Source organism: Cottoperca gobio, chromosome 24 (assembly GCF_900634415.1).
Source record: "Cottoperca gobio chromosome 24, fCotGob3.1, whole genome shotgun sequence".
Taxonomy (NCBI): Eukaryota; Metazoa; Chordata; class Actinopteri; order Perciformes; family Bovichtidae; genus Cottoperca; species Cottoperca gobio.
The window spans coordinates 20551004-20577200 of record NC_041378.1 but is presented as its reverse complement, the minus strand read 5'-3'; the positions used below and the strand labels follow the sequence as shown (position 1 = coordinate 20577200).

The window sequence follows — 26197 nt, the reverse complement described above, 5'->3', positions numbered from 1 at the left end:
CCTCTCTCCATCTCTCTCTCTTCTCTCTCTCTCTCTCTCTCTCTCTTCTCTGTCTCTCTCTCTCATTGTCTCTCTCTCTCTCTCCTCTGTCTCTCTCTGTCTCTCGCTCTCTTCTCTCTCTCTCCCTCTCTCTGTCTCTCTCTCCTCTCTCTCTCTCTCTCTCTTCTGCTCTCTCTCTCTCTACCTCTCTCTTTTACATTACCTCCTCTTTGTTCTATCTAGTATCTACTCTGTCTATATATATGTATATATATATATACAATTATATGGTATATATATATGTATATATATGTTATATATATCCAGCCGGAAACACAATCCTCTTGGACGGTGCTGAGCAATGGGGGTGGAGGTGCTGAGCAGTGGGGGTGTTTCTGGGTCTGGGGCTGTCTAGACGCTGCAGCTCTGTGTGCATGAACGTGCTGTACTGAACCAGCTGATTTACCCTGTCTCCTCAGAGGCACAGCACATCCTAATGCCTGAAGTCAGCCAGTCACAGACACACTCCCAGAGACAGAGATATACAGTATTAGAAGCAGTGCTGTCAAAGGTGGAGTGATGTTGCACTGCCTGTGCATCCTCCATCACTCACAGAATCTTGGATCGTCATGGCTACTGCCAGCAGAGCCAAGACCCATAGTGCTCACTTTGCTCAGGAATGTGGTCACCTAGCAACGGGGCTGCGTTGGGTCGATGATGGGCGAACGGTCTGCTTTGAGGTAAATCTTCTGTAATATCACCCTCTTAGGCTCATCAGCTGTCCTTCATATACTTTAATTTTCAATATTACTACTCTCCAGGTGTTTATTTAGTGATTAAGAAGCTGATTTCTTTCTTTTTATCAACAGACATCAGGTCATCATTAGTGTGAAATATCCTAGCTTTTCAGTTTAGTTTTAGCATCATTTTAATTTATTTAACACTTTTTTGAAAGAGATTACATTTTTTTGCTTTAGAAAATTTTACCAGTTGTTTGAATTAAAATCAGGAGGAATGTAAACAAACACAAACAATGGTGAATCCTCTGTGCAGATAATATGGCTGGCATGTTAACATTAAAAATTCAACATTAGGGAAACATTGTCCATTAACTTTGAGCACCAAGCATCCTTAACGTAAACACAGTCCACCTCCTTTCGTCTCACCGGAGTCCTGCGCTCTGTCCTGGTCCGCCCGTCAAGTGCAGCAGCTTGATTCAGGATGATGGAGTCAGATCTCTGTAAAGATATGGGCACAGTATCTTTCTGCCAGCAGACATCCACCAGGAGCAGGCTGGGTAGTGAAATAGCCTTATGTCCTAGCTGGGTTAGCTTAGCTCCCATCACAATTCTCCATTCTCCATTCCAGCTGTAGACCTTTGTTGCTTGTCATGCCCATGTATCTCTTGTTAAGACTCTGTAAAGTTGAGGACCCAAATGCAGAACGCAAGACGATGTCAACAAAAAGAGAGCTTTATTTAACAAAGCTTACAAGTCCAAAAATCCAGGCAACAAGAAAAACTGAACACAAACCATGCAAGACACGACATAGCATGGGGAAGCACAAGGAACCATGAGTGAAGCACAAATAACGATCTGACAAGATACACTGGGACAGACAGGGATATATACACACAGACACTAAATTAAAAAAAAGACACATCTGGGGGAAAAATGCAAAAACACAAGGGCAGGGTGAATGGACACAGCAGAAACAAATTAACAATCACAGAGACAGGGAACAACACAAGGACAGGAAGTAAAACAAGACATGACACAAGGGGAGTGAGCATTTCAAAATAAAACAGGAAATGCAAATCGAGAGTTGTGACATCTCTCTCTCTCTCTCTCTCAGTGCATGCTGGGAGTTTGTGTGTGAGTGAGACGCTGAGAGTGTGCTTTTCGATTCTTCTTTTTTGATAATTTTGTTAATAATGGGTGTTAATTTAACTTAGTTCCCTGTCTGGATGTAAGTCTCAGTTATTGAAACATGTAGTGTCTCACCGTAGACAGTTATATATGATACGGATGTGGGGCTCAACCTCTGCTTCCATGTTAAAGAGGATGATTACGACTACGTGATTTTTGCCACCTCATAGGGTATGAAATGTTTTGGTTGCGGGGAGGAGGGACTCACCGCAAGAGCCTGTCCGAGGCGCAGGGACCCAGCTCCATCTGGTCCTGGAGGGGCGGTGGCTGCTGCGGTGGAGGGCTCTCCGCCGAGGGTAGCCATGGCTCTGGCGGGGGAACTCCACCGGCCGCCCGCTCCAGCTGTGTCCGACCTGGCGCACGAGGTGTGTGGTGTTTATTTAATTGGTGTGGAAAAAAATAATGGGGAAAAAAATGATGACCAAGATATTCTAGGTGAAGTAGGAGAAAATGAGATCGGAAAAAATAAATGAGGGGGAAAAGATGCAAGTAGAGGAGACAGGTGGTTTGGGAAGAGAGCAGGTAAAGGAGGCAGGTGGTTTGGGAGGAGAGAAGGTAGAGGAGGCAGATGGTTTGGGAAGAGAGAAGGTAGAGGAGGCAGGTGGTTTGGGAGGAGAGAAGGTAGAGGAGGCAGGTGGTTTGGGAGGAGAGAAGGTAGAGGAGACAGGTGGTTTGGGAGGAGAGAAGGTAGAGGAGACAGGAGAGGTGCAGGTAAAAATGGCAGAAGAATTGGGGAAGAGGGACAGACTGTGAGAAGGCAGGGACAGACCGACGAGAATCGTAGTGAGGAAGCATGTGTGTCGGACAGCAGTGATATCCCTGCTTTTAATTTAAAATTAAATAAAAATGTATACTGCTGAAATGTTACAAGTTTTCCTCATACAAACAACAAACCAACATGGTGTAAAAGTAGAGGATTACTTTCCAGATTTAACAGTTTTCAATACCTCAGCCACATATATACATATGAGTGAAGAGAGGAGTCAGGAGGTTTTTAGATTAAAGAAACTTGTGTTAAAAGTTAAAAAAACAAATAAACATTGATGATGTGTGTTTTAATGAATATATGTGTCTGTTTTTTTGCTTTTAACATCTCAGTAGTGATGGATACTTTCAGAGTGGATGTTTTAAATGTGAATGGAGCCAGAGTCTTAAAAAGAAGAGCACACATATATGAAACTGCTAAAATGAAACATGTTGATATACTTTTTTTTACAAGAAACGCACAGCGACAGTTTTAATGAGATAGACTGGAGGAGAGGGTGGGAAGGGGAAGTCATTTTAAGCCACAACACTTCTCTCAGTGGAGGGGTGGGCTTCTTCTTCAAGTCTTTTACTCCAGTCTCACTGGAGGTCGAGCATTTCATCGAGGGGAGGTTGCTTTTAGTCAAAGCAAGGTTTGACCTTTTTACAGCTGTTTTTATAAATGTGTACGCTCCAACGATCGGTGCAGGGAGGAAGCTGTTTATACAGAAAGTTAATGATGTTTTAAATGGCTGTGCCTCGGAGGATTTTTTATTATTGGGAGGGGATTTTAACTGTACAGAAAATAAATCTTTAGATCGCAACCACGCAGAGTCCATCCAGCGTCCCAGAATGCTCTGAGGCAGCTGGTCCACTCCATGGTCTGGTGGATGTGTGGCGGAGAATGCACGCAGATGCTAGACAGTACACTCGGTCCCACGTAAGAGAGAATAGGATTTAGACCGTATTTATTGTTTTAAACATCATTTTAATATTTTTTAAATGTGCAGCATTATCCTGGCTGGTTTTACAGCTCATTCCTTTCTTTTATGTAATGTTTTTATTAGAAACGTTCAGCCAAAAAGTGCATATTGGCATTTTAACTCAGTTATAACTTTTGATACAAATTTTAGACAGGTCCTTGTGTATTTCTGGAGTGTTTTTAGACACGGAAGAGTGATTTTTGTAGTCTTAGGCAGTGGTGGACCATGTTAAGACTGAAGTAAAAATGCTTTGTCAACAGCACACCCTCAATGTCACACAAGACATCACCAGATCTATGAAAGACCTGGAGGGTAATGTAGTGGAACTAAAAAAAATCAGTGATTCCACAGGAGATCGAGGATATATTGAAATCCTAAAAGTTTAGAAAATGGCTTTAGCCAACCTGCTAGACGTTAAAGTACAGGGTTCACTGGTCCGGTCCCAGTTTCAAAACGCCTCCGAGATGGATGCTCCCTCTAGCTTTTTCTTCGGTCTGGAGAAAAAGAACAGACAGAAGAGAGTAACCAACTCAATTCTCTCAGACACAGGGCAAGAAATAACGGAACCAAGCCAAATCAGAAGGCGAGCCGTAAGTTTTTATTCCTCCCTCTACTCCAGTGAGTATGAGGAGACCAACTCACAGCTCAAGGAGCCGTTGACCCTGCGGGAGCTGCAGGTCTCTTTACAGGCCATGCAGGGGTACCAAGCTCCTGGCATCGACGGCCTTACAGTCAAGTTTTTTAAAGCCTTCTGGGACATTTTAGGGTTTTTTTGAAAGCCTAGCCTCTGGTTCCATGCCGATGTCCTGCCTCAGCGCAGTAATAACACTTCTGCCTAAGAAGGGAAACCTGCAGGACATCGGTAACTGGTGCCCTGTGTCTTTGCTGTTTGTGGATTACAAGCTTCTGTCCAAGGCCTTGACCACCAGGCTGGGGAGAGCTATGGAGCAAGTCATCTACCGGGACCAGAGCCACTGAGTGCTCGGCAGGTCCATGGTAGACGATGTCTACCTAATTCGGGATGTTTGAGAGGTCGCCAGCTCATTGGGCATTAATACTGGTCTGATTTCTCTAGATCAGGAAAAAGTTTTTGACCGGGTTGAGCACAACTTATGCGAATGTTGTCATTGGAAGCCAGAAGGAAGCAGATATTTTAACTAATATTGTAAAAGATTTTAGCACGGCATCGGCAGCGTGGGTGAATTAGAAAAAATGACCGGCTGGGAGAACTGACCAGTCCCCGTCTCCAGGTCACTAACCCAGCAAAACTGTCGCTGCACAGAGCAGACTAAACAACTTTCTATGCAAACTGTGTAAAAAGCATCAACAGAAAAGGCTTGTGGAGCAACAGACTGGGTGGAGGAAGTGAACCGGGCCCACAGTGGAGGATTTAGGACCCATAACTTTGAGCCAACTCACCTATGAAGTCTCATCATTGTCCTGTAATCAGTAATAATAATAAAAAACACTCCTGTGTCATTGCCAAAGGTCCAATAACACGTTTGCAGTAAAAAAAATATATTCATATTGAACATCGTCACATTGATAAAAGCCTTGTCTTCAACAGTCTTTGAAATCAGCTGTACAATGTGTTTATTTTTCGCGATGATACTCGGTAATCACGGCATGTAGCAAGCTAGTAGAGCTATTTTGATATTTGCTAGTGGGATGCCGAACTCTGACCTTTTGAGCCATCAAGAGCCAATGAGTGTCAACTTGATAAGGAAGTGCCAGCCCTCTTCTTTTGTTTACAAACTTAGCCAGCTGCAGCCCAGTCTAACGGTGACTCTTGTATCGTGTAGATAATGAACTGCTGAACATTTAGACATGTGAGAACCTGGTTTTATTTTACAAATGTTACAAACAGAGAATATTGGGTATATAATAGTTATTTATAGTAAAGGCCAATAGTTATTTATGGCCTTTTTATCAATAAATATTATAATATCTCCAAATGCACAGCTTGTCAACGCCTGGTGTTACTCTTAGAAAAACCTGTCTAAAGGCCCTGTCACATATCCGTATGGCAGAAACGTATGCTGGTGTATATGAACATTTGTCAGAGTCCAAATACGTCCAACTTTTCATCGGATCGGAAAAGTGAACATATACAGATACGCATGTCTAACCTATTGATAGAGTATCACTTACTTATACAAAATGTATCAGACGAGTGCCCACTCGTTGAAGTAAAACTGTGTAGATGAAGCGCAACGAGTTATAGCAGGACGCAGACGTCTCCTCAGCCTAATTAAAGAATGACTGGTTGACTTAGCATTTTGGGGCTTCGCCATATTATTGGTGAATGGAAAGTAACACCCTTTAATGTGTATTTGAGCCTTTAACCCACATCCTGGAAGTTATATAATGATGACACTGAGATAGCTCTGGGCTCTCTGCCAGGAGGGTTCAGCAAAGTGTTGCACCTTCTTCACATCTGCACATTTGCAGGAAGAGGCAGAAATGCACAGTTGGTACAGCTTTTGTTGTTTGTCACTTTTGACCTTTACTTTGCTTTTTGTTTAATAGCATTTCCTTAGCATTGTAACTGTAAACCTGTGGCCTATGTCCCCAGTAAAAAGTGAAATGATGTGCATAAACACGCTCATCATTGTCTTTTTTAATAACATGGCATTTGAATGCAGTGTGTGACCCTGACAGCACTCTGTCTATGATGAGGTAACAATGCTTTAATTCCTCCTGTTTCCTGTGGAGCGTCCTATCAGAGTCGCAGCAGACTCAGAAATGTTGTTTTGACAGTTGGGCTGTCCTGCATATTTCACTCATCATAATAAGTAGAAAGGGATGCTTCGTGTTGATCTGCAAGCTGCTCTTCAGTGCAGGACTTTCCCTTTCTCTGGCTCACAGAACAGGAAACTCACACTGTCATTTCTTCATTCACATGGGAATCAATTAGTCTGTACCTGCAGAAGAGCAAATACATTTTGATCCAAAACCTTATACTTTTCTGAAGCAAATAAATAAGTAATTGTAAAGTGAGCAACAAATCCCTTGGGACAGGTAACATAATATTTATGTGTATTTTTCATATTCTATGGATGTCACCTGCACTTCCAACTGTGGACCCAACTGAATAATTGCCAGAGAACTTCATCAAACATCACTGACTTTCTTTAAAAATGTTTTAAACTATACACCGTTTCTTTACCAGTTGGGTGTTTGGATAATCACAATCCAACACTATTTTTAATTCAAAGGGTTCAAACTGCAGTGACAGCTAACACTTTGACTTATGATTCAAATTAATTTTGGCCACAATTACACATTTGATTAGTAAAGTTGTATTGTGGTGCTTAGAAACTGTTGCCATGACGTTTTTACATCATACTGTCTAAAAACTAAAAACAATGTGGCCATTTATGGGTCTAATTTTGTGGTGCATTTTCAGTGTGTGTTCTGAGGATCACACTTTGCAGGCTCTGCCACCGTGACTGACGACCCAGATCTGTTACACTGAACCAATATGAAGGGTTTAACACCTGGATAGGGCTTTAGTGTTAGTGAGTAAGAGAGAATACTAATATGATAATGTCTGATTTGAACTCAAAGTATTCCCAATATTGTACCTTTTTATGAGTCTAGTATTAGTATGTTCATTACAGAACAGTATTTCCTTTATATTACCTTTTTAGTAACGTAGACGTTGGTAACCTCATTAGATGATGTATGTTTCAAAAAGAAACAGCCTCTCTTTACTATTATCACAAATCTGTGTGAAAATGTCTTGTGAGGACAAATAAGTACCTGAAAATGTCCAACTGTCCATTTAAGAGTGCTTATGAAGTGACACATTGTTTCACTGTGCGCCAGACTGATCACACATATGATGTACTTACAGTATGTACTAAAACAGACAGATAAATGTTATTGTCCAGCTGTCATAGCATTTACTGTGAATGATTAAACCCCATTACCACACTACATTTAAAGTGTGAGGTTTCCTGCCTTTTACCTTGGAAGAAAACCACTTGAATGAAATGGAAAGAGAATTGATGGTTTCCTCCGAGGACCAGATGAATATTTCAATAAAGAGAGCAGAGGCTGCATCTTGTGTTGGTGTCTATTCATCCAGAGCCCAGGGGGGGAGGAGTGTGGGGGCTGCCAGGTCAAGCCCTGGACAAAAATAAGAGAATAGTTATTTAATTAAAATGTAATAAATAAAGAAAATGCATGTTCAAATATTTAAAACATACTCCTAAAATGTTGCTTATTGCCCTTTGGGCTCAAACATTGAACATCAAAAAAGTCATCAGTTTTTGGGCTTCCATCACTACAGTCTTACTGAGAAGGAGGACGGTTGGCTCTCTAATCCCTCTGAGAGCAGAGCAGCAGTAGTCTGGCTGACGGCCGAGGACTTTGACTCAGCAGTTGTAGTGCTGAGTTGTGGTCTGCCTTTTCTATCTCCAACTCGGAGGGTCATTAGGTGTCCACAGCCATCCTCCTTTAGCTCCTACCAGTATTGCTACTGTTGTTGTGGCTGCTGACACTGAGCTGCTCTGACACAATGGTGTCACCGCTGCACCCGCCCAGCTTGAGTTTGACTGGCAGGAGCAGAGATGACAGAGGCTAGTTTCCTAGAGAGAGGTGAGCAGATAGGTAGATTAGAGAGGATCATGGGAGTAGAAATGTTTGAAGCCTGTGTTGTTGTGATACAACGCCCAGCCAGCAGGAAGAGATGGAGGCGAGAGTGTGGCCTCACCTCCAGGAGGAGCTTGTTCCAGTTTTGACAGCTCGCAGCTCATAATCCCAACCGGAGTAAGAACTGTAGCTACATTAATGCCTCCTATCATTTTGTGCTTTATGGCTGTTTGCAGGCTGATATATGGTCCTATATAGCCTCCACACAGGGAGGCGACCTGTGTACTCTGAGGAGCTCACACTGTGAGTGATAAAAGCGGGATAGAGTCTGTGATTTTTAATGAAGGGGGTGGGAGTATCCTCTGGCAGACCTCCTGCAGGGTAATGTGCTGTAAAAAAAAAAAAAGGGCTGTGAAAACAAGATAATCTAGCACAGATCCTTCACTTTATAGACTCTACTCCACCCAGCCTCTTTGAAATAAACTGAAAGCTGGCTTTGAGTGGCAGGAATTCTTACTTAAGGCCAAAACTTAACTTAACTTAACCTTGGAGAGACCGCTCACAGCTACTCATGTCTTATTGAGGTCTTACAGTGTTTTTGCAGAAAAACAATCTTCCTAAATTGGGAGACATATATTTCTCCTTTTCTTTGCACTTATTTGAACATTTCCTCCTTTAGCGACATTGTCCCAATGTTGTAAATAATTTCCCTCCTGTTGTAACCATAGGTTGTAACAGAGCTGTTGTCGCTTAATAAATGTCTCTGGTCAGCTGTGTGCACTTTCCTTTTGCTCAGCAAAGCCTACTTCCCTGGAAAAGCGAGGCCACTTTGTCTCATTGTGGTCAGGCTGGCGTGGTGCAGGCAGCAGGAGTAAACCTGGCTGCTGCAGCAGTGGTGTTGTGTCGGCAGCGTTTCCTCTGTGATGTGCCAGGTGACCTCAGTGACCCCGCGGCACGAAGCCAGGCCTGTCTGAACGAGGGCTGCCCTCAGAAGGTCTAAGCCAGAACATTGTTCTCTAAGAATTCCTTTATTTAAAACCAAACAAATAAGTGTGAAAACAAGACCACAAGTTTCATATTTTGACATTGTGTTCTGTCTGGGTTTGGCTAACACACTATTTTAATTGTCCATCATTTCAAAATCATTTTTCAAAAACCTTGTAATTCCATACTAGTTTTAGGGAATTATATGAAGAATAAAGTCCAGTGTTCTCATGGCACACTCAACATTATTTAATTCCAAATAACTAACCCTTCACCACCCTTACTGTTGCAAACTGTCAAACTTCTAATTTCACATCGTAGGTATGCAGTTTGCAATGATAAAGATTTACTACTCAAAATGTGTGCAACTTTGGGAAATAATGAGTTCCTGATTTCAGACGAGGCAGGCTTCTCATCTTTAAATGTCGATTCTGCCAACTGAAATGACACAAAGTATGTTGCTGGCAGATATTATCAGCTGTAGCTAGCTTATTATTGTTAGCTCCATTTTGAGTTTGTTGAAAAAACTTTTTCCAACTGATGAGTTCTTCCCCAAACACAGAGTGGGACAATGCAGGACCTGACACTGCTTGGAATTAGCAGAAGGTTACTGTTGAAGCTAAGCAGTTAGCCTTAGATTCTTAAGGATCTTTTCCTTTTTTCTGTCCCATCTCTCTTCTCCTGGGCACTCACTCCTCCCCTTCTTATCTTCCTCTCCTTCACTTCACTTCTGTCTCATTCTCAAGCTCCTATTCCTCCCCTCTATCAGCCACTGTTCTTCCTCCACTGCTCTGTGCCCTCCTCTTTTTCTACCTTATTATTGCTCCATGCAGACCTCCCTCTCTCTCAGTCTGCCTCTCTTTCTAGTGTTCCTCCACCTGATGTGCACAGCACGAGAAAGGTGTCAAGTGAATAATTATTTCATGATGTGTTGTCTGTGCTTCAACAGGGTGAGAAACAGCAGGCTTGGTTGCATTATCAGTGGCCCTGCTCGCTGAGCAGCACAAGACGTTGATGCCGGGAGTTTTGTGTTCACATGATTACTAATTATAGATCACCTGTAGGTAGTGCCACACATTTGTCATTATATATTATATTATTACTGTATTTGTAGCAGTGTGCTCACTTGTATTCATGCATGTCACCATGCATTATTGCACAAGAACTTAAACTGATATATGTGCAGTGATATGAACACAGGGCAGACAAAGGAATGTTAGCAGCTCGTGGAAAAGGACCGTCACAAGCACGACTGCATTGGGTCATACAATGTTAAATTCCAGCTGTCAGAAATATCTGGCAGTCAGCACTTTGTTTTGGGTTTTTATCTGTGCTGCAAAATTGAATATGTCAAGTGCAATAATGTTGGAAACTATGACAACTGTGTGAAAGATATCGCTTATGTAAGCTGTTTGCTAACACATTAACCTTATCAACTTTATAAGCTCAAACATGTTTGTGATGTTTACCCACAAGTTGGCCAAAAACATATCAATTGTTCTTTAAACTAACCGTCCAAGAAGTATTCCAGACCCATATCCTGTAGATGACAAACACTGCTAACCTTTAACTGCCTTTAGCGTTATATGACCCATCACTGTAGCAGTTGTTGAAATTGTGATTTATTTGCTTCCAACTACAACTACTTTTGTTATTGGGTATGTTTCCCCAGTATGTGCCGTCCTGTTGTCATACCAGTGTCAGTGGATAGTGGAGGCTCCTGAGCTCACACACTTTACACACTGTGGTTTCCAGTGGCACAGTTAAATATTGTAAAGAGTTGTAGAATACTAAATTTGTTCTTGTCAAGGATATATGCTCCCCCATGTATGTTCCAATCTCTGTAAAAACAAGGACCACCCTGTTCCACCGTCCTGGAGGGTTTTCGTTCAGTACCCTGCTGACCGAAGTGATGGAAGAAGCCCTCCCTGAGGGGTTAATAAGTGATGTTGAAACAGTGTGCCCTCCACCTCCTCCACATCAGATATACTGTAGATGCAGCGTCTCCCTCGACGGCTGCCTCCAACATACCTTTAGCAACTGCCCCATGAATAATTTAGCCAGTGTGGCACGTGGACGGGCCTCTCCTTTATCTCCCTGTCTTTTCTTAGACATGGAGCACAGGTGGAGGCCGCCTTATTTCATGTTGAGTTAATACATTTTCATCCCATTCACTCCTTAAATCACTCTTTTATATGTTCAGATGTGTCAGGTCTTTGGTTTCAATTAAAGAACCTAATGAATTTAGTGTTAACTAATAATAGATCTGACTCCACTACTGGCCATGTCCTGTTCTGTAATTGGATTTTCCCAAGGGTTCATTGATTTCATGTTGAAAGTGGCTGAAACATGGGAGGAGGTGCTTGGTCTGACATGAATCATGATAGGATACTTAAAGCTGTATGGAATCTGATAAAAGGAGAATAGTTCATGTTTCCTTAAATGAAAGTGTTTGCATTTTAGACACTCTTTGCTACGGTTCATTTTAGTGAACAGCCTCAGTTTTGGTCGCCTCTAGAGCTGTTCCCCGCAGCCCTCTGGGAGGAGGAGTGAGAGACTGGGGGAGCCTACAGCCCCTACAGCAAGCAGGTGGCGGCTTTTTCTGCAAAGGAGGAATAATTAATCAGCAGAGAGGGCTGCGTGAAAAGAAGGGAAGGAAGAGGGAAATAAAGAGATGAAAGAACCTTCAGTTCAAAGAGAGCGATCAGCTGGGCCTCACTGTGGAGGAAGGAGTCGGACAGACGGGGCTTCTGACTGTCACGGCTGTCTTTGGACTGAAGCCCATTGCATTTGACATCAATCCACTAATCTGATTGCTACAAACATTGTTCTAATTGATTAGAGTTGGTAAGAAGAAACACAGTAACTTCCTTGATGTGTGATCCACTCTGGCTGACAGCAGTGCCTCCACACGGCTTTACATATTGCATATATGTGAGATACTCTGTGTGTTGCTGCATTGATTGTGTCATTGTCATCCCATATAATCTGCCCCTAAACAGAATCAAAAATCAAAAGCACCTACATCCAGCTCTGAAACACACCCCTCCTCCATAGATTATTATTTAGCAGCTGCACTGGAACAGCTGTTCGTCCTGCTCATCAATACATGTCTACCTCTGCCAGTCACGGCTTATGTAAAGAGTCAGGAAGTGGTGCTGGCGTCTGCTGTGAGAGTATACGATTAGAGATGCTCTGCAGTCTTGCACTGAGCGTAGCATTGCTGCTGTAGTTGCCTGGTGCCCTGCCTTCCTCGCATCCTGTTCCAGGATTACAGTACCCACTGACAGAATTGTGGCATGTGCTGCTGCACTGCTGCTTCACGTGTGAGCCGGCCATTCTGCTCTGCCCGGAGGTTTGATGCCAGGTTGTTGACATGGGTCAAAACAAGTCGATTACAAGGAGCACAGGGGGATATTGCACTCATCTTGATCGGGATGCTTTGCTGATGCAGCTGTCAGCACGCACTGTGTCCAAACCAAAAAGGCACCTTACACACGGGTGGGTTGGTCTAGTGGTTCAGCTTTCAAACAGAACACCTGAAGGTTGTGAGTTCAATACCAGAGCTGTCACCATTGTACCCCTGAGCTGCTCCAGGGAGACTGTCCCTGTAGTTAGTTCACTGTAAGTCTCTCTGGATAAGAGCGTCTGCTAAATGATAAATGTAATGTGTTATTGTTGCAGCGCTGCACTACTGCTGAAGCACAGTTTAGAATTTAGCAAAACAAAAATTTGGGAAGGCTTTTTCTTATCTCTTCTAATTTAACGCAGTACACATTTAGTTACCCATCTCAGGCAATTTAAAGCATTTGAAGATGCTGACATTAAAAGCAAGACACAGAATGAATATACACAGAAGACATTCAGTTTGAAAGGTTTGTCCTTGGCGTAGACTTGTTAATAAATAAATACACTAACAATGCAATAAGATTTCTCTCCTTCCAAAACCCACACTCCTGTGACAACTTCTGATTGTTCTGACGGGCATTTCGGCCTCTGTGTGCAGCAGTGTGCCATGTGAGAGATCAGCCTGTAAGTATGTTGAAATAGAGCGGTCACAGGGTGTCAGTCAGTATGAGGCTCCTGCTCGGCAGAGAAGAGGCTCTCAGTTGCTGCACAGTGGGAGCCCTTGATCGTTGTGTGAATAATGTAAACTTGACACTAAAAGTTGCATTGAATGTCAACAAGACTACAAGGTCAAAGACATGCTCGCTGGCCCTGCAGTAGATGGTTGCAGTGCTCATTATAATTATCAATATGGAAATTGTGGATGGAAAGAACAACATGTACATGATTTGGTAAGATGCTACAACTAGTAGTGCTAAAGTAACTCCAGTTTTTACTTAGATAAACAGTAGTTGACAATATGTTCTGCACTTAGATACTTTTCCCCGCTGTATGTTCCACATATTAGCATCATATCCTGGTTTTCAGAGACCTTAATGCGCTACCTGGAATAACCAGCAGACTGTGGCATGTGAACCCCTCTCACAGGTTTCTGATTACCATTGCAGGTGCAACTTCAAGTCGAATTACAGTGTAAAACAACAATTATGAAAAGCGATATAATACCGGCAGTAAATAAGGATTATTTCCATTATGGAATAATCTGTTTATTGATTTCTCTGTTAATGGTTTGGTCTATACAAAATGTCAGAAAAAGGACAAATATCCATTATATTTTCTCAGTCCTTGACGTCATAATATAAAAAAGAAAAAGGCTAAAACAGAAAGGGTAGATGGGTGATGTTAGATTAGATTAGGTTATGGACAGATGTAGGCAGACAAAAGTGTTCATGGTGATCACATTAATATCCACAGCAGATATCACCCTGATATTATCAGAAGTTGGAGATTGTGTCATTGTTCAATTAGGGGTTATTGTTTGTCAGAGACACTGTCAACCGGTAGAAGAGTGAGGTTCCACTTGTTTGTTGTTGCTGCTAAGAAGGGGAAGCCCACACTCCTCCGCCATTAGTGTTCTCAGTCCTCAGTGTATTACAAGTGCCTCTCGCTGCAGTCAGATGAGGCGACTGAGCCAGAAGACAGAGGGAAGGCAGAGGAGAGAAAGAGAGCAGGGAGGGAAATATATTCTCAAGTGACACATTTGAGGACAGACTGGAGCTGAAGGCCAGACCGGCACTTTGTCTTCCAAGGAGAGCCTGGATTTACCGCGCGTTGTGTCAGCACTGATGCACCATGCAGACACTGCTATTTCCTTCCTTGTTTTGCAGAGAAACAATTAGATTGCATTAATTCCTCTTGGAGTGCACATCACTGTGATGTGGCTCATGTCATTTTTCAAATCTCAGTATTTCATTTTGCTGAAAGACCATCCTAGCTTAGTCATAAATTAAATTATTGAGAAATTATTTGTAGCTGAATCTACATTACTCCCCACAAACATGTGTACAAAAGAAACATTCTTTTGTCTCTGCAACATCTACAATGGATACATTCCTGGTTCATTGTAACCCAGAAGTGTCAATTTAAGTTGGGGAGCTTGTAAAAGATGGATCTTTTTTAAATTGTCAAAATCAAAGCAGCAGAGATATCCGAACTTTCATTACGAGTCCATCTCAAAACCACTTGAGTCATTTGTCAGACTTGACAAAGCTCCTGCTGAGCACAACACATTATACAAGGTTATACAGGCTGCGTCATACTTATGACTAGTAAATTGACTTTGACAGATAGAATTGGTGGAATGCCCCTTTTTTAATTGAATAGTAGTAACAATAATTGCCACTGGAGTCACAAGTTGTATTACATTTTTCAAAAATTCCAAACTTTTTTCTTAAAATAAGAGAAAGAAATGTCCTAGTTGGGATCTGGAAAGCTAATTACATTTTTCTTGATATATGTCTTAGTGGGGACATGGATTTCTGATTAAGAATGGTTGTTGGAGACATTGAGACTCAAATAAATGTGTTTGCCTGATTGACAGGTTATTGTAAACATAACTGTATCATTTTAAGTAATGTAATAGTATGCATTGAAAGCACTTTGCTAATTATAGATGCAAAACTTCGGTCTGTTCCATTAGCTCTTCAGGAAAAGTTTGTTCCTGCTGTTTACTTTCCATATTATCAGATGAATCAGCTCCACTCCAACCTTTGGGATTTTTACAAAGTTTAACAACGATTGGTTGATTGGCACAGAAAAACTAGAACTCCCATGAATATTTCTCTCATTATTATTTTTGTTCAAAATGTCAGAGAGATTTTGAACTAGGTTTTCTTTCACTTTGTCTCTTGATGTTCTACTCAGTGTTCGTTGCTGTAACTGCAACTTAGAATTCCATCTTTTAGTAGTAGTAAGATTTGCAGATTACCGTGCAATGCAGTAGAACTTTCATATGAATAGGATTTGTAGCTAGACTGCACAGTAAACTAACAGAGCTGAGTTCTTTGATAATGGCCGACATGTGGAAGACAGGTGAGGATTCTTAATTCTAACTTCTCAGGTCAGAACCAGTGTCCAGTTGCCATCACTCTGTCCTCACATCACTCTGTCCTCACACCACTCTGTCCTCACACCACTCTGTCCTCTCATCACTCTGTCCTCACATCACTCTGTCCTCACATCACTCTGTCCTCACATCACTCTGTCCTCTCATCACTCTGTCCTCACATCACTCTGTCCTCACACACTCTGTCCTCACATCACTCTGTCCTCACACCACTCTGTCCTCTCATCACTCTGTCCTCTCATCACTCTGTCCTCTCATCACTCTGTCCTCACATCACTCTGTCCTCACACCACTCTGTCCTCACATCACTCTGTCCTCTCATCACTCTGTCCTCATCATCACTCTGTCCTCACATCACTCTGTCCTCTCATCACTCTGTCCTCACATCACTCTGTCCTCACATCACTCTGTCCTCTCATCACTCTGTCCTCTACATCACTCTGTCCTCTCATCACTCTGTCCTCTCATCACTCTGTCCTCACATCACTCTGTCCTCTCATCACTCTGTCCTCTCATCACTCTGTCCTCTCATCACTCTGTCCTCTCATCACTCTGTCCTCTCATCACTCTGTCCTCTCATCACTCTGTCCTCTCATCACTCTGTCCTCTCATCACTCTGTCCTCTCATCACTCTGTCCTCTCATCACTCTGTCCTCTCATCACTCTGTCCTCTCATCACTCTGTCCTCTCATCACTCTGTCCTCTCATCACTCTGTCCTCTACATCACTCTGTCCTCTCATCACTCTGTCCTCACATCACTCTGTCCTCTCATCACTCTGTCCTCACATCACTCTGTCCTCTACATCACTCTGTCCTCACATCACTCTGTCCTCTCATCACTCTGTCCTCACATCACTCTGTCCTCTCATCACTCTGTCCTCACATCACTCTGTCCTCACATCACTCTGTCCTCACATCACTCTGTCCTCTCATCACTCTGTCCTCACATCACTCTGTCCTCTCATCACTCTGTCCTCACATCACTCTGTCCTCATCATCACTCTGTCCTCACATCACTCTGTCCTCTCATCACTCTGTCCTCTCATCACTCTGTCCTCACATCACTCTGTCCTCTCATCACTCTGTCCTCTCATCACTCTGTCCTCACATCACTCTGTCCTCTCATCACTCTGTCCTCTCATCACTCTGTCCTCACATCACTCTGTCCTCTCATCACTCTGTCCTCACATCACTCTGTCCTCTCATCACTCTGTCCTCACATCACTCTGTCCTCTCATCACTCTGTCCTCACATCACTCTGTCCTCTCATCACTCTGTCCTCACATCACTCTGTCCTCTCATCACTCTGTCCTCACATCACTCTGTCCTCTCATCACTCTGTCCTCAATCACTCTGTCCTCACATCACTCTGTCCTCACATCACTCTGTCCTCTCATCACTCTGTCCTCTCATCACTCTGTCCTCACATCACTCTGTCCTCACATCACTCTGTCCTCTCATCACTCTGTCCTCACATCACTCTGTCCTCACATCACTCTGTCCTCACATCACTCTGTCCTCTCATCACTCTGTCCTCTCATCACTCTGTCCTCTCATCACTCTGTCCTCACATCACTCTGTCCTCTCATCACTCTGTCCTCACATCGTTCTGTCCTCTCATCACTCTGTCCTCTCATCACTCTGTCCTCACATCACTATGTCCCTCTCATCACTCTGTCCTCTCATCACTCTGTCATCTCATCACTGTCCTCACATCGCTCTGTCCTCACATCACTCTGTCCTCTCATCACTCTGTCCCTCACATCACTCTGTCCTCACATCACTCTGTCCTCTCATCACTCTGTCCTCACATCACTCTGTCCTCTCATCACTCTGTCCTCTCATCACTCTGTCCTCACATCACTATGTCCTCTCATCACTCTGTCCTCTCATCACTCTGTCCTCTCATCACTCTGTCCTCACATCACTATGTCCTCTCATCACTCTGTCCTCACATCACTCTGTCCTCACATCACTCTGTCCTCTCATCACTCTGTCCTCTCATCACTCTGTCCTCACATCACTCTGTCCTCTCATCACTCTGTCCTCTCATCACTCTGTCCTCTCATCACTGTCCTCACATCACTCTGTCCTCTCATCACTCTGTCCTCTCATCACTCTGTCCTCTCATCACTCTGTCCTCACATCACTCTGTCCTCTCATCACTGTCCTCACATCACTCTGTCCTCTCATCACTCTGTCCTCTCATCACTGTCCTCTCATCACTCTGTCCTCACATCACTCTGTCCTCTCATCACTCTGTCCTCTCATCACTCTGTCCTCTCATCACTCTGTCCTCTCATCACTGTCCTCACATCACTCTGTCCTCTCATCACTCTGTCCTCACATCACTCTGTCCTCACATCACTCTGTCCTCTCATCACTCTGTCCTCACATCACTCTGTCCTCTCATCACTCTGTCCTCTCATCACTCTGTCCTCTCATCACTGTCCTCTCATCACTCTGTCCTCTCATCACTCTGTCCTCACATCACTCTGTCCTCTCATCACTCTGTCCTCACATCACTCTGTCCTCTCATCACTCTGTCCTCTCATCACTCTGTCCTCTCATCACTCTGTCCTCACATCACTGTCCTCACATCACTCTGTCCTCACATCACTCTGTCCTCTCATCACTCTGTCCTCCATCACTCTGTCCTCTCATCACTCTGTCCTCTCATCACTCTGTCCTCACATCACTCTGTCCTCACATCACTCTGTCCTCTCATCACTCTGTCCTCACATCACTCTGTCCTCTCATCACTCTGTCCTCTCATCACTGTCCTCACATCACTCTGTCCTCTCATCACTCTGTCCTCACATCACTCTGTCCTCACATCACTCTGTCCTCTCATCACTCTGTCCTCACATCACTCTGTCCTCTCATCACTCTGTCCTCACATCACTCTGTCCTCTCATCACTCTGTCCTCTCATCACTCTGTCCTCTCATCACTGTCCTCTCATCACTCTGTCCTCTCATCACTCTGTCCTCACATCACTCTGTCCTCTCATCACTCTGTCCTCACATCACTCTGTCCTCTCATCACTCTGTCCTCTCATCACTCTGTCCTCTCATCACTCTGTCCTCTCATCACTCTGTCCTCACATCACTCTGTCCTCACATCACTCTGTCCTCTCATCACTCTGTCCTCTCATCACTCTGTCCTCACATCACTCTGTCCTCACATCACTCTGTCCTCTCATCACTCTGTCCTCACATCACTCTGTCCTCTCATCACTCTGTCCTCACATCACTCTGTCCTCACATCACTCTGTCCTGTCCTCACATCACTCTGTCCTCTCATCACTCTGTCCTCACATCACTCTGTCCTCTACATCACTCTGTCCTTCCTACATCACTCTGTCCTCATCACTCTGTCCTCACATCACTCTGTCCTCTCATCACTCTGTCCTCACATCACTCTGTCCTGTCCTCACATCACTCTGTCCTCTCATCACTCTGTCCTCACATCACTCTGTCCTCACATCACTCTGTCCTGTCCTCACATCACTCTGTCCTCTCATCACTCTGTCCTCACATCACTCTGTCCTGTCCTCTCATCACTCTGTCCTCACATCACTCTGTCCTCACATCACTCTGTCCTCACATCACTCTGTCCTGTCCTCACATCACTCTGTCCTCTCATCACTCTGTCCTCACATCACTCTGTCCTGTCCTCTCATCACTCTGTCCTCACATCACTCTGTCCTCACATCACTCTGTCCTCACATCACTCTGTCCTCACATCACTCTGTCCTGTCCTCACATCACTCTGTCCTCTCATCACTCTGTCCTCACATCACTCTGTCCTCTCATCACTCTGTCCTCACATCACTCTGTCCTCACATCACTCTGTCCTGTCCTCACATCACTCTGTCCTCACATCACTATGTCCCTCACATCACTATGTCCCTCACATCACTCTGTCCTCTCATCACTCTGTCCTCTCATCACTCTGTCCTCACATCACTCTGTCCCCCCACCACTCTGTCCCCCCACCACTCTGCCCCCCCCCCTCTCCATTAGGATCAACAGGGTGATGTTGACAACCCAACTTCTGTCCTGCCAGCCTCCCTGACATCAGTGTTACCAAGAAAGGGACACACTGTTTGTGAGTCATCCAGAGACAATGCTGTGTATCAGGCTGTAAACAAAAGGTCCTTGCCTCCCAGGGTCAGTGGAAGGATGTCAGCTGTAGAGAAAGCAGTTTGAAGGGAGAACCTTGAACAGAGCACAGTCAAACAGCATTCATCTCATCGATCCACCAGTCCAGCTTGTAGTATATAAGTTTAATTCATTGCCTGCATTCAGGCTCTTTTAGCCTGTTTGTGTTTTTATTTCTCCTGCCCATCATCACATGTTCCACTGTCACAATCAGTTAAGAGTTATGATCTAAAATTGTCCATAACTCAACCTTTTGAAATCTCTTGAGGTTTTTATCATAGCTGCACGTTCCTTCATTTGTTATGTAATGCGTTTGAGATGTCCATGATTTATCACTCAGAGTCCACCAGTTGCATCTAAACCTATCAGGTGCCTTTTGTTTGTCCTGTCATCTACAGATTATAGATAATGGGCTGTGTGCAATGCAAGGATAAGGAAGCAACCAAACTCACAGACGAGCGAGAAACCAGCATCTCCCAGGGAGCGGGCTACCGCTATGGGTCAGACCCCACACCGCAGCACTACCCCAGTTTCGGGGTCGCCGCCATCCCCAACTACAACAACTTCCACGCCCCAGTCGGACAGGGGATGACCGTCTTCGGAGGGGTCAGCACTTCCTCTCACACTGGAACCCTGAGGACTCGTGGTGGGACCGGTAAGAGATATGTGATGTTCAAAGTTAGTAAGGAACATTCATGATCATAAATCGTGGCTGTGCATATTGCCCTGGTCCTGCCTGACGCCGAGGCAACAGGAAGCTTTTTTGACATCATCCTGGATTCTTTTTTTTGTAATACGATCACACCATCATTTCTGTCACATGGATGTTGTATTTTTACAATGTTGTTTATCCTGTACACACGACATCTATTACAGTGTGTCCGTCCTGGGAGAGTGATCCCTCTTCAGTCTCTCCCTGAGCTTTCTAACATTTCCCCCTTTAATTATGGGGTTTCTTTTAGGAAGTTTTTCCTTGTGTGATGCGAGGGTCTAAGGACAGAGGGTGTCGTATCCTGTAGTCTGTAAAGCACACTGAGACAAATGTGTCATTTGTGATATTGAGCTATATAAATAAGTTTGATTTGAAATTTGATTTGATGATCAGAAGTCTCTGATATGTTAGACCAACTGAAATATCATCCTTTTTGCACTTAAATAATGTACGGTAATGTTATTTATAAATGTATTGGTAATTGTTTGTTATTATTAAAGGGAGAAAAAAGATCTTTGGGGAAATATGAGAAAGGTTGAGTTGGCTGCAAGTGGCACAAAAACTGCTGGATTAGGTTTATGGAAAGATTGAGTTTTGATGACTACTTCGTAATGGTTAGGGGTCCTTCATCATCATCATGGCAACAACTTTTATTACCATTGCTCCTGACAGAAAGAGTCATGACTGCCATGAATGTTTGATGGCTTTTGTCACTTGAAGCAGGGCTATATTCAATTCAAGTCAAATCCAAGGCCAGAGCAAATCGAGGCCTGTTCAGGACCATAATAGGCCATAGTGTCTTTCCGATGATTATTGCAGGAGGGTGAGCAGGGAGAACCGGTAACTCAGAGGGAGGCCGAACTTCATTCATTTGCACATACTACTCACACTGCAAAGATACAAAGTCAGTTGAAAATCTGTTACACTGTTAAACTGTTACATGGCCATAACAGTCTTTTGAACTATTTACCTAACTCTTTACACAGTGTCAGAAGGGTGCGTTAGTAAATTCCCTGGCTGGTGTCAGCTCTCTTGTGGTTGCTCTCAGAGGCTCAGAGCCGACCTCCGGTCTGAACCCTGACAGCGTGGCAGCGTTGATTGAATGATCAATCTATTAACATAAACATTAAATAATATGATATGTGTTTTGTTTTATGCGTTATTGTTTTTATAATTAATTGATTAAAATGTACACGTAAAAAATATATGTACATGTTTACTGTTTACATTTTTTATTTAAGTAAATTGTTTATTTAAAGAATCCTGGAAGCACTTTTATTTTATTTATTTTTACTGATAGGGCAATTGTTAATTCCTTTGTTCGGATTGGTGTTGTGTTCTTTATAGTATGACAGTTTTCTTAAAATGAGATTTGAAATGGTAATATAAGCCTTTCTTACAGTATAGCAACATATGGAATTGTAAGCCCTGTATCATGATGCGTATCATATCACCAGAATCTTGCCAATACACCGCCCTACTTCCAAAATCAGGAAGGATACAATGGTGATGTTGTAGAGTTCTGGGATCTCTAAAACAAAACAGATAAGCTTTTCATCTGTCACAGGTTGTACTCGGACTATGTCATGGACAGCTTGGTTCTCATTAGCTGCACATTGAAAGGACAACAACAAATAAAGTCAATGTTTATGCTCCGGGTCCCCAAAGTTAGTACCACAGCAACAATAGAGAATTCTGTAAAATACAGATAAAGTGCAGCAGCAATGAAGACAGTGACATCTGAACTGGCCGACAGTGGCGGAAGATCAAAGAGTTTCTTAAAAAGATATCAAAATATATTTATAACACTCCAAATAAAGTTCAGCTTAAAGAAGTTGACATTGATCATTTTCACCAACTACTAAACGAAAAGAGAGCTGAGCCAGAAGGCAAAGCTCTCAATCTACCGGTCGATCTTCGTTCCTACCCTCACCTATGGTCATGAAGGCTGGGTCATGACCGAAAGAACGAGATCACTGGTACAAGCGGCCGAAATGGGTTTTCTCAGACGGGTGGCTGGCGTCTCCCTTAGAGATAGGGTGAGAAGCTCAGCCATCCGTGAGCCGCTGCTCCTTTTACGTTGAAAGGAGCCAGTTGAGGTGGTTCGGGCATCTAGTAAGGATGCCACCTGGGCGCCTCCCTAGGGAAGTGTTCCAGGCACGTCCAGCTGGGAGGAGACCCCGGGGAAGACCCAGGACTCGGTGGAGAGATTATATCTCCTCACTGGCCTGGGAACGCCTCGGGATCCCCCAGTCGGAGATGGAGGATGTGGCCCGGAGAAGGGAAGTTTGGGGTTCCTTACTGGAGCTGCTACCCCGGCGACCCGACCCCAGATAAGCAGCAGTGATGAAGACATTCCGTTCGTCATCCAGATTGCACATGAGTAGTGGGCGGAGGTTCCCACCTGAGAGAACCCGGGGAGCAACTGCTCCTGTGTCAATAGTTCCACCTGGGTGCTGATGACATTTAAGTGTGGGTCCCTGGGTTCGACTGGAGGGCCTGGTTCTTAGCTACAACAAGGACCAGGTGTGTGATGCAGTTTTTGGGTGATTCTTAACATCTCTTCATATATGAAAAGGGTTAAATGATGTGATTGTCATCTACATACACATACACATATATAGGGAAGATATTAGGCCCGCGAAATCTATGAAATTGACTGTTCAGTTTAATAAACACAAAAGTGGTTAAACAGTTTTAGGGTGGGCCACATTTATACTGATTTAACTTGAATTCAATGTGACATAAAACCCAAGCAGAGTGCAACACACAAGCTAATACTACCTCATTTTCTCTATAGGAAAACAATGATTAATTCTGCCAGTGATCATGTGTGGAGTTCCTTAAGTCTACACACGCTGCATAGTGACAGCTGCTTCATTGCAGTGAAACTCCCCTGATCAAAGTAGAGCACTGATCATCTCCAACCATCAAAAGTGAGTGGGGGTTATTCAATAAGTTCTACAGAAGACAGTAAGAGCTCAGAGAGACATATAGTAGTTTTCAAAGAACACAGAAGCTATTTCACACACTACTTCTGTGTCTTTATTGTTTTGTCAGAAGGGAAAGTATCTGCAGCACAAACTGGAGTGTGAAGGTCATTTTCGTCACACACATAGATCACGGTTAAAGATTTCCTATGACATCCCAAAACCCTGACAATCCTCCCCTCATAGCTCCACCGCCGAGCCAGCCTGACCCTGTCAGGAACGTCCGGCTGGCTTTAGTGCAGGGCTTTGTGTGCCGGGATCATTGTTTATGCAGGGAATATTCCTACTCAGGATATCCTTTATGTTTGACTGAGCCCAGGCTGCTCTGCAGAGGAACTCAGCATTTCCACTCAATTTAGCAGGAGTCCTCTCCCTCAAAGTGTGGATTATTTTCTGTGCTGTATAATCCAAATCCAGTCAGTGGCTGAGCATCAGAAAGGGGGGATATTTGGACACCCTTCCCTCTGTTTTAACACAGCTGCCTACAGTACCTTGTTTGCCGAACAGCCACAACCCCCCCCCCCCCCCAAAGGAACCCAAAGTGTTGTTGGCATCAGGAACCTTATTGATTATCAGTTGATCTTTTCCTGATGTCATTTCCCCAAATGGAAAGTCACAGCTAGTCTTTTGACCTTAACTAATTGAGAGTATCCCAGCAGACAACAGATGAATGCATAAAGCAGTTTATACCTAACACCCACCTCTGCTGACTGATGGAACATTCGAGCAGGGCATAACACAGCTGTGATGCATTCAGGGTCTTGTAATGTTGTGAAGTGTTTGAATCAACCAGACACTCTCTTCTGAGCAGCCTGCCCTTCCTCCTCTCTGTCTGCTGTCACATGAATAGCAGCAGGTCCTCTCTATCTGCAGTCCTATCAGCACAAGCCTCACATACCCTCTTCACATCAACACTGCTTCCCACAAAGCCTCAGTCTGGTGAGAGTGTCTGAAGAAATGTGATCAAGAGAGTTTAAGTGGACATTGAAGAAGTGCCCATTCAATTTCCATTTGTCCAACGCGCTAAGACATTACCAGCTGCAGTCACCTCAGACCTGAGCGAAACTCTTTGAGCGCTGCTTTGGTCTAATCTCCACACTCATGACACGAGACAAATCAAGCTAACATATCGAGTTATCAATCAATCAATCAAATTTATTTGTATAGCCCAATATCACAAATTATACATTTGTCTCAGTGTGCTTTACAGACTGTACAGGTTACAACATCCTCTGTCCTTAGACCCTCGCATCGCACAAGGAAAAACTTCCTAAAAGAAACAAAATTAAAGGGGAAAAAATGGAAGAAACCTCAGGGAGAGCAACTGAGGAGGGATCCCTCTCCCAGGACGGACAGACGTGCAATAGATGTCGTGTGTGTACAGGATAAACAACATAGTACAAATACAACATTTGACAGAAATTATGTTGTGTTGGAAAAAAAAAAAGAAATAGAAAGTTTGGAAGAATCCAGGAAAATGTCAAAAGGCTTCCCGGTGTCCAGCAGGACCAGGTCAGCAGGGGCTGTCACGATTCATGATCCTGACGTAAACTTTATCAGTGGCAACCTGCCACATGAGAGACAGACACTCCGGGGATGATACCCCGGATGATGAGTTAGTAACATACATTTACATAAATGCATACAGATAGAGGGAGAAGAAGAGAGGGAGAAGAAGAGAGAGGGAGAGAAGGAAGAGAGCAGGGAGGTGTCCCCCGGCAGTCTAAGCCTATAGCAGCATAACTAGGGGCTGATCCAGGGCAAACCTGAGCTAGCCCTAACTATAAGCTTTATCAAAAAGGAAAGTCTTTAGCCTACTCTTAAATGTGGAGAGTGTGTCTGCCTCCCGAACACAAACTGGAAGCTGGTTCCACTGGAGAGGAGCTTGATAGCTGAAGGCTCTGGCTCCCATTGTACTCTTAGAGACTCTAGGAACCACAAGTAACCCTGCAGTCTGGGAGCGTAATGCTCTAGTTGGTTTATAAGGTACTATGAGATCTTTAAGATATGCTGGAGCCTGACCTTTAATTGATTTGTAAGTCAGGAGAAGGATTTTGAATTCTATTCTGTATTTTACCGGGAGCCAGTGCAGAGCAGCTAATACAGGAGTAATATGATCCCATTTCCTTGTTCTAGTCAATACACGTGCCGCTGCATTTTGGATCAACTGAAGAGTCTTAACCGACTTTTTTGGACAACCTGATAACAATGAGTTGCAGTAATCCAGCCTTGAAGTAACAAATGCATGGACTAGTTTTTCTGCATCATTTTGAGACAGGATGTGTCTTATTTTTGCAATGTTACGTAGATGAAAGAAGGCAGTCCTTGAGATTTGTTTTATGTGGGAGTTAAACGACAGATCTTGATCAAAGATGACGCCAAGATTCCTTACAGTGGTGCTGGAGGCCAAGTTAATGCCATCCAGAGCTTCTATGTCATTAGAAAATGCGTTTCGGAGGCATTTAGGGCCAAGTATAATAACTTCAGTTTTGTCTGTGTTTAACATCAAAAAGTTGCTAGACATCCAAGTTTTTATGTCCTTAAGGCATGCTTGAAGTTTAGCCAATTGATTGGTTTCATCTGGTTTAATTGATAGATATAATTGGGTATCATCCGCATAACAATGAAAGTTTATAGAGT

At 43.6% G+C, this 26197-nt stretch overlaps 1 protein-coding gene across 5 annotated transcripts in view; it reads left to right on the top strand.

Moving 5' to 3' along the window:
• Nucleotides 1-26197, top strand: part of fynb (FYN proto-oncogene, Src family tyrosine kinase b) — a 72377-nt gene that overhangs the window by 21400 nt on the left and 24780 nt on the right. For all 5 annotated transcript variants that reach the window (XM_029425805.1, XM_029425804.1, XM_029425801.1 and 2 more), the window contains one exon: nt 20254-20510. In XM_029425805.1, coding sequence (XP_029281665.1) covers nt 20264-20510 — 247 coding nt within the window. In that variant the 5' untranslated portion in view covers nt 20254-20263. The remainder of the gene's footprint in view (nt 1-20253; nt 20511-26197) is intronic.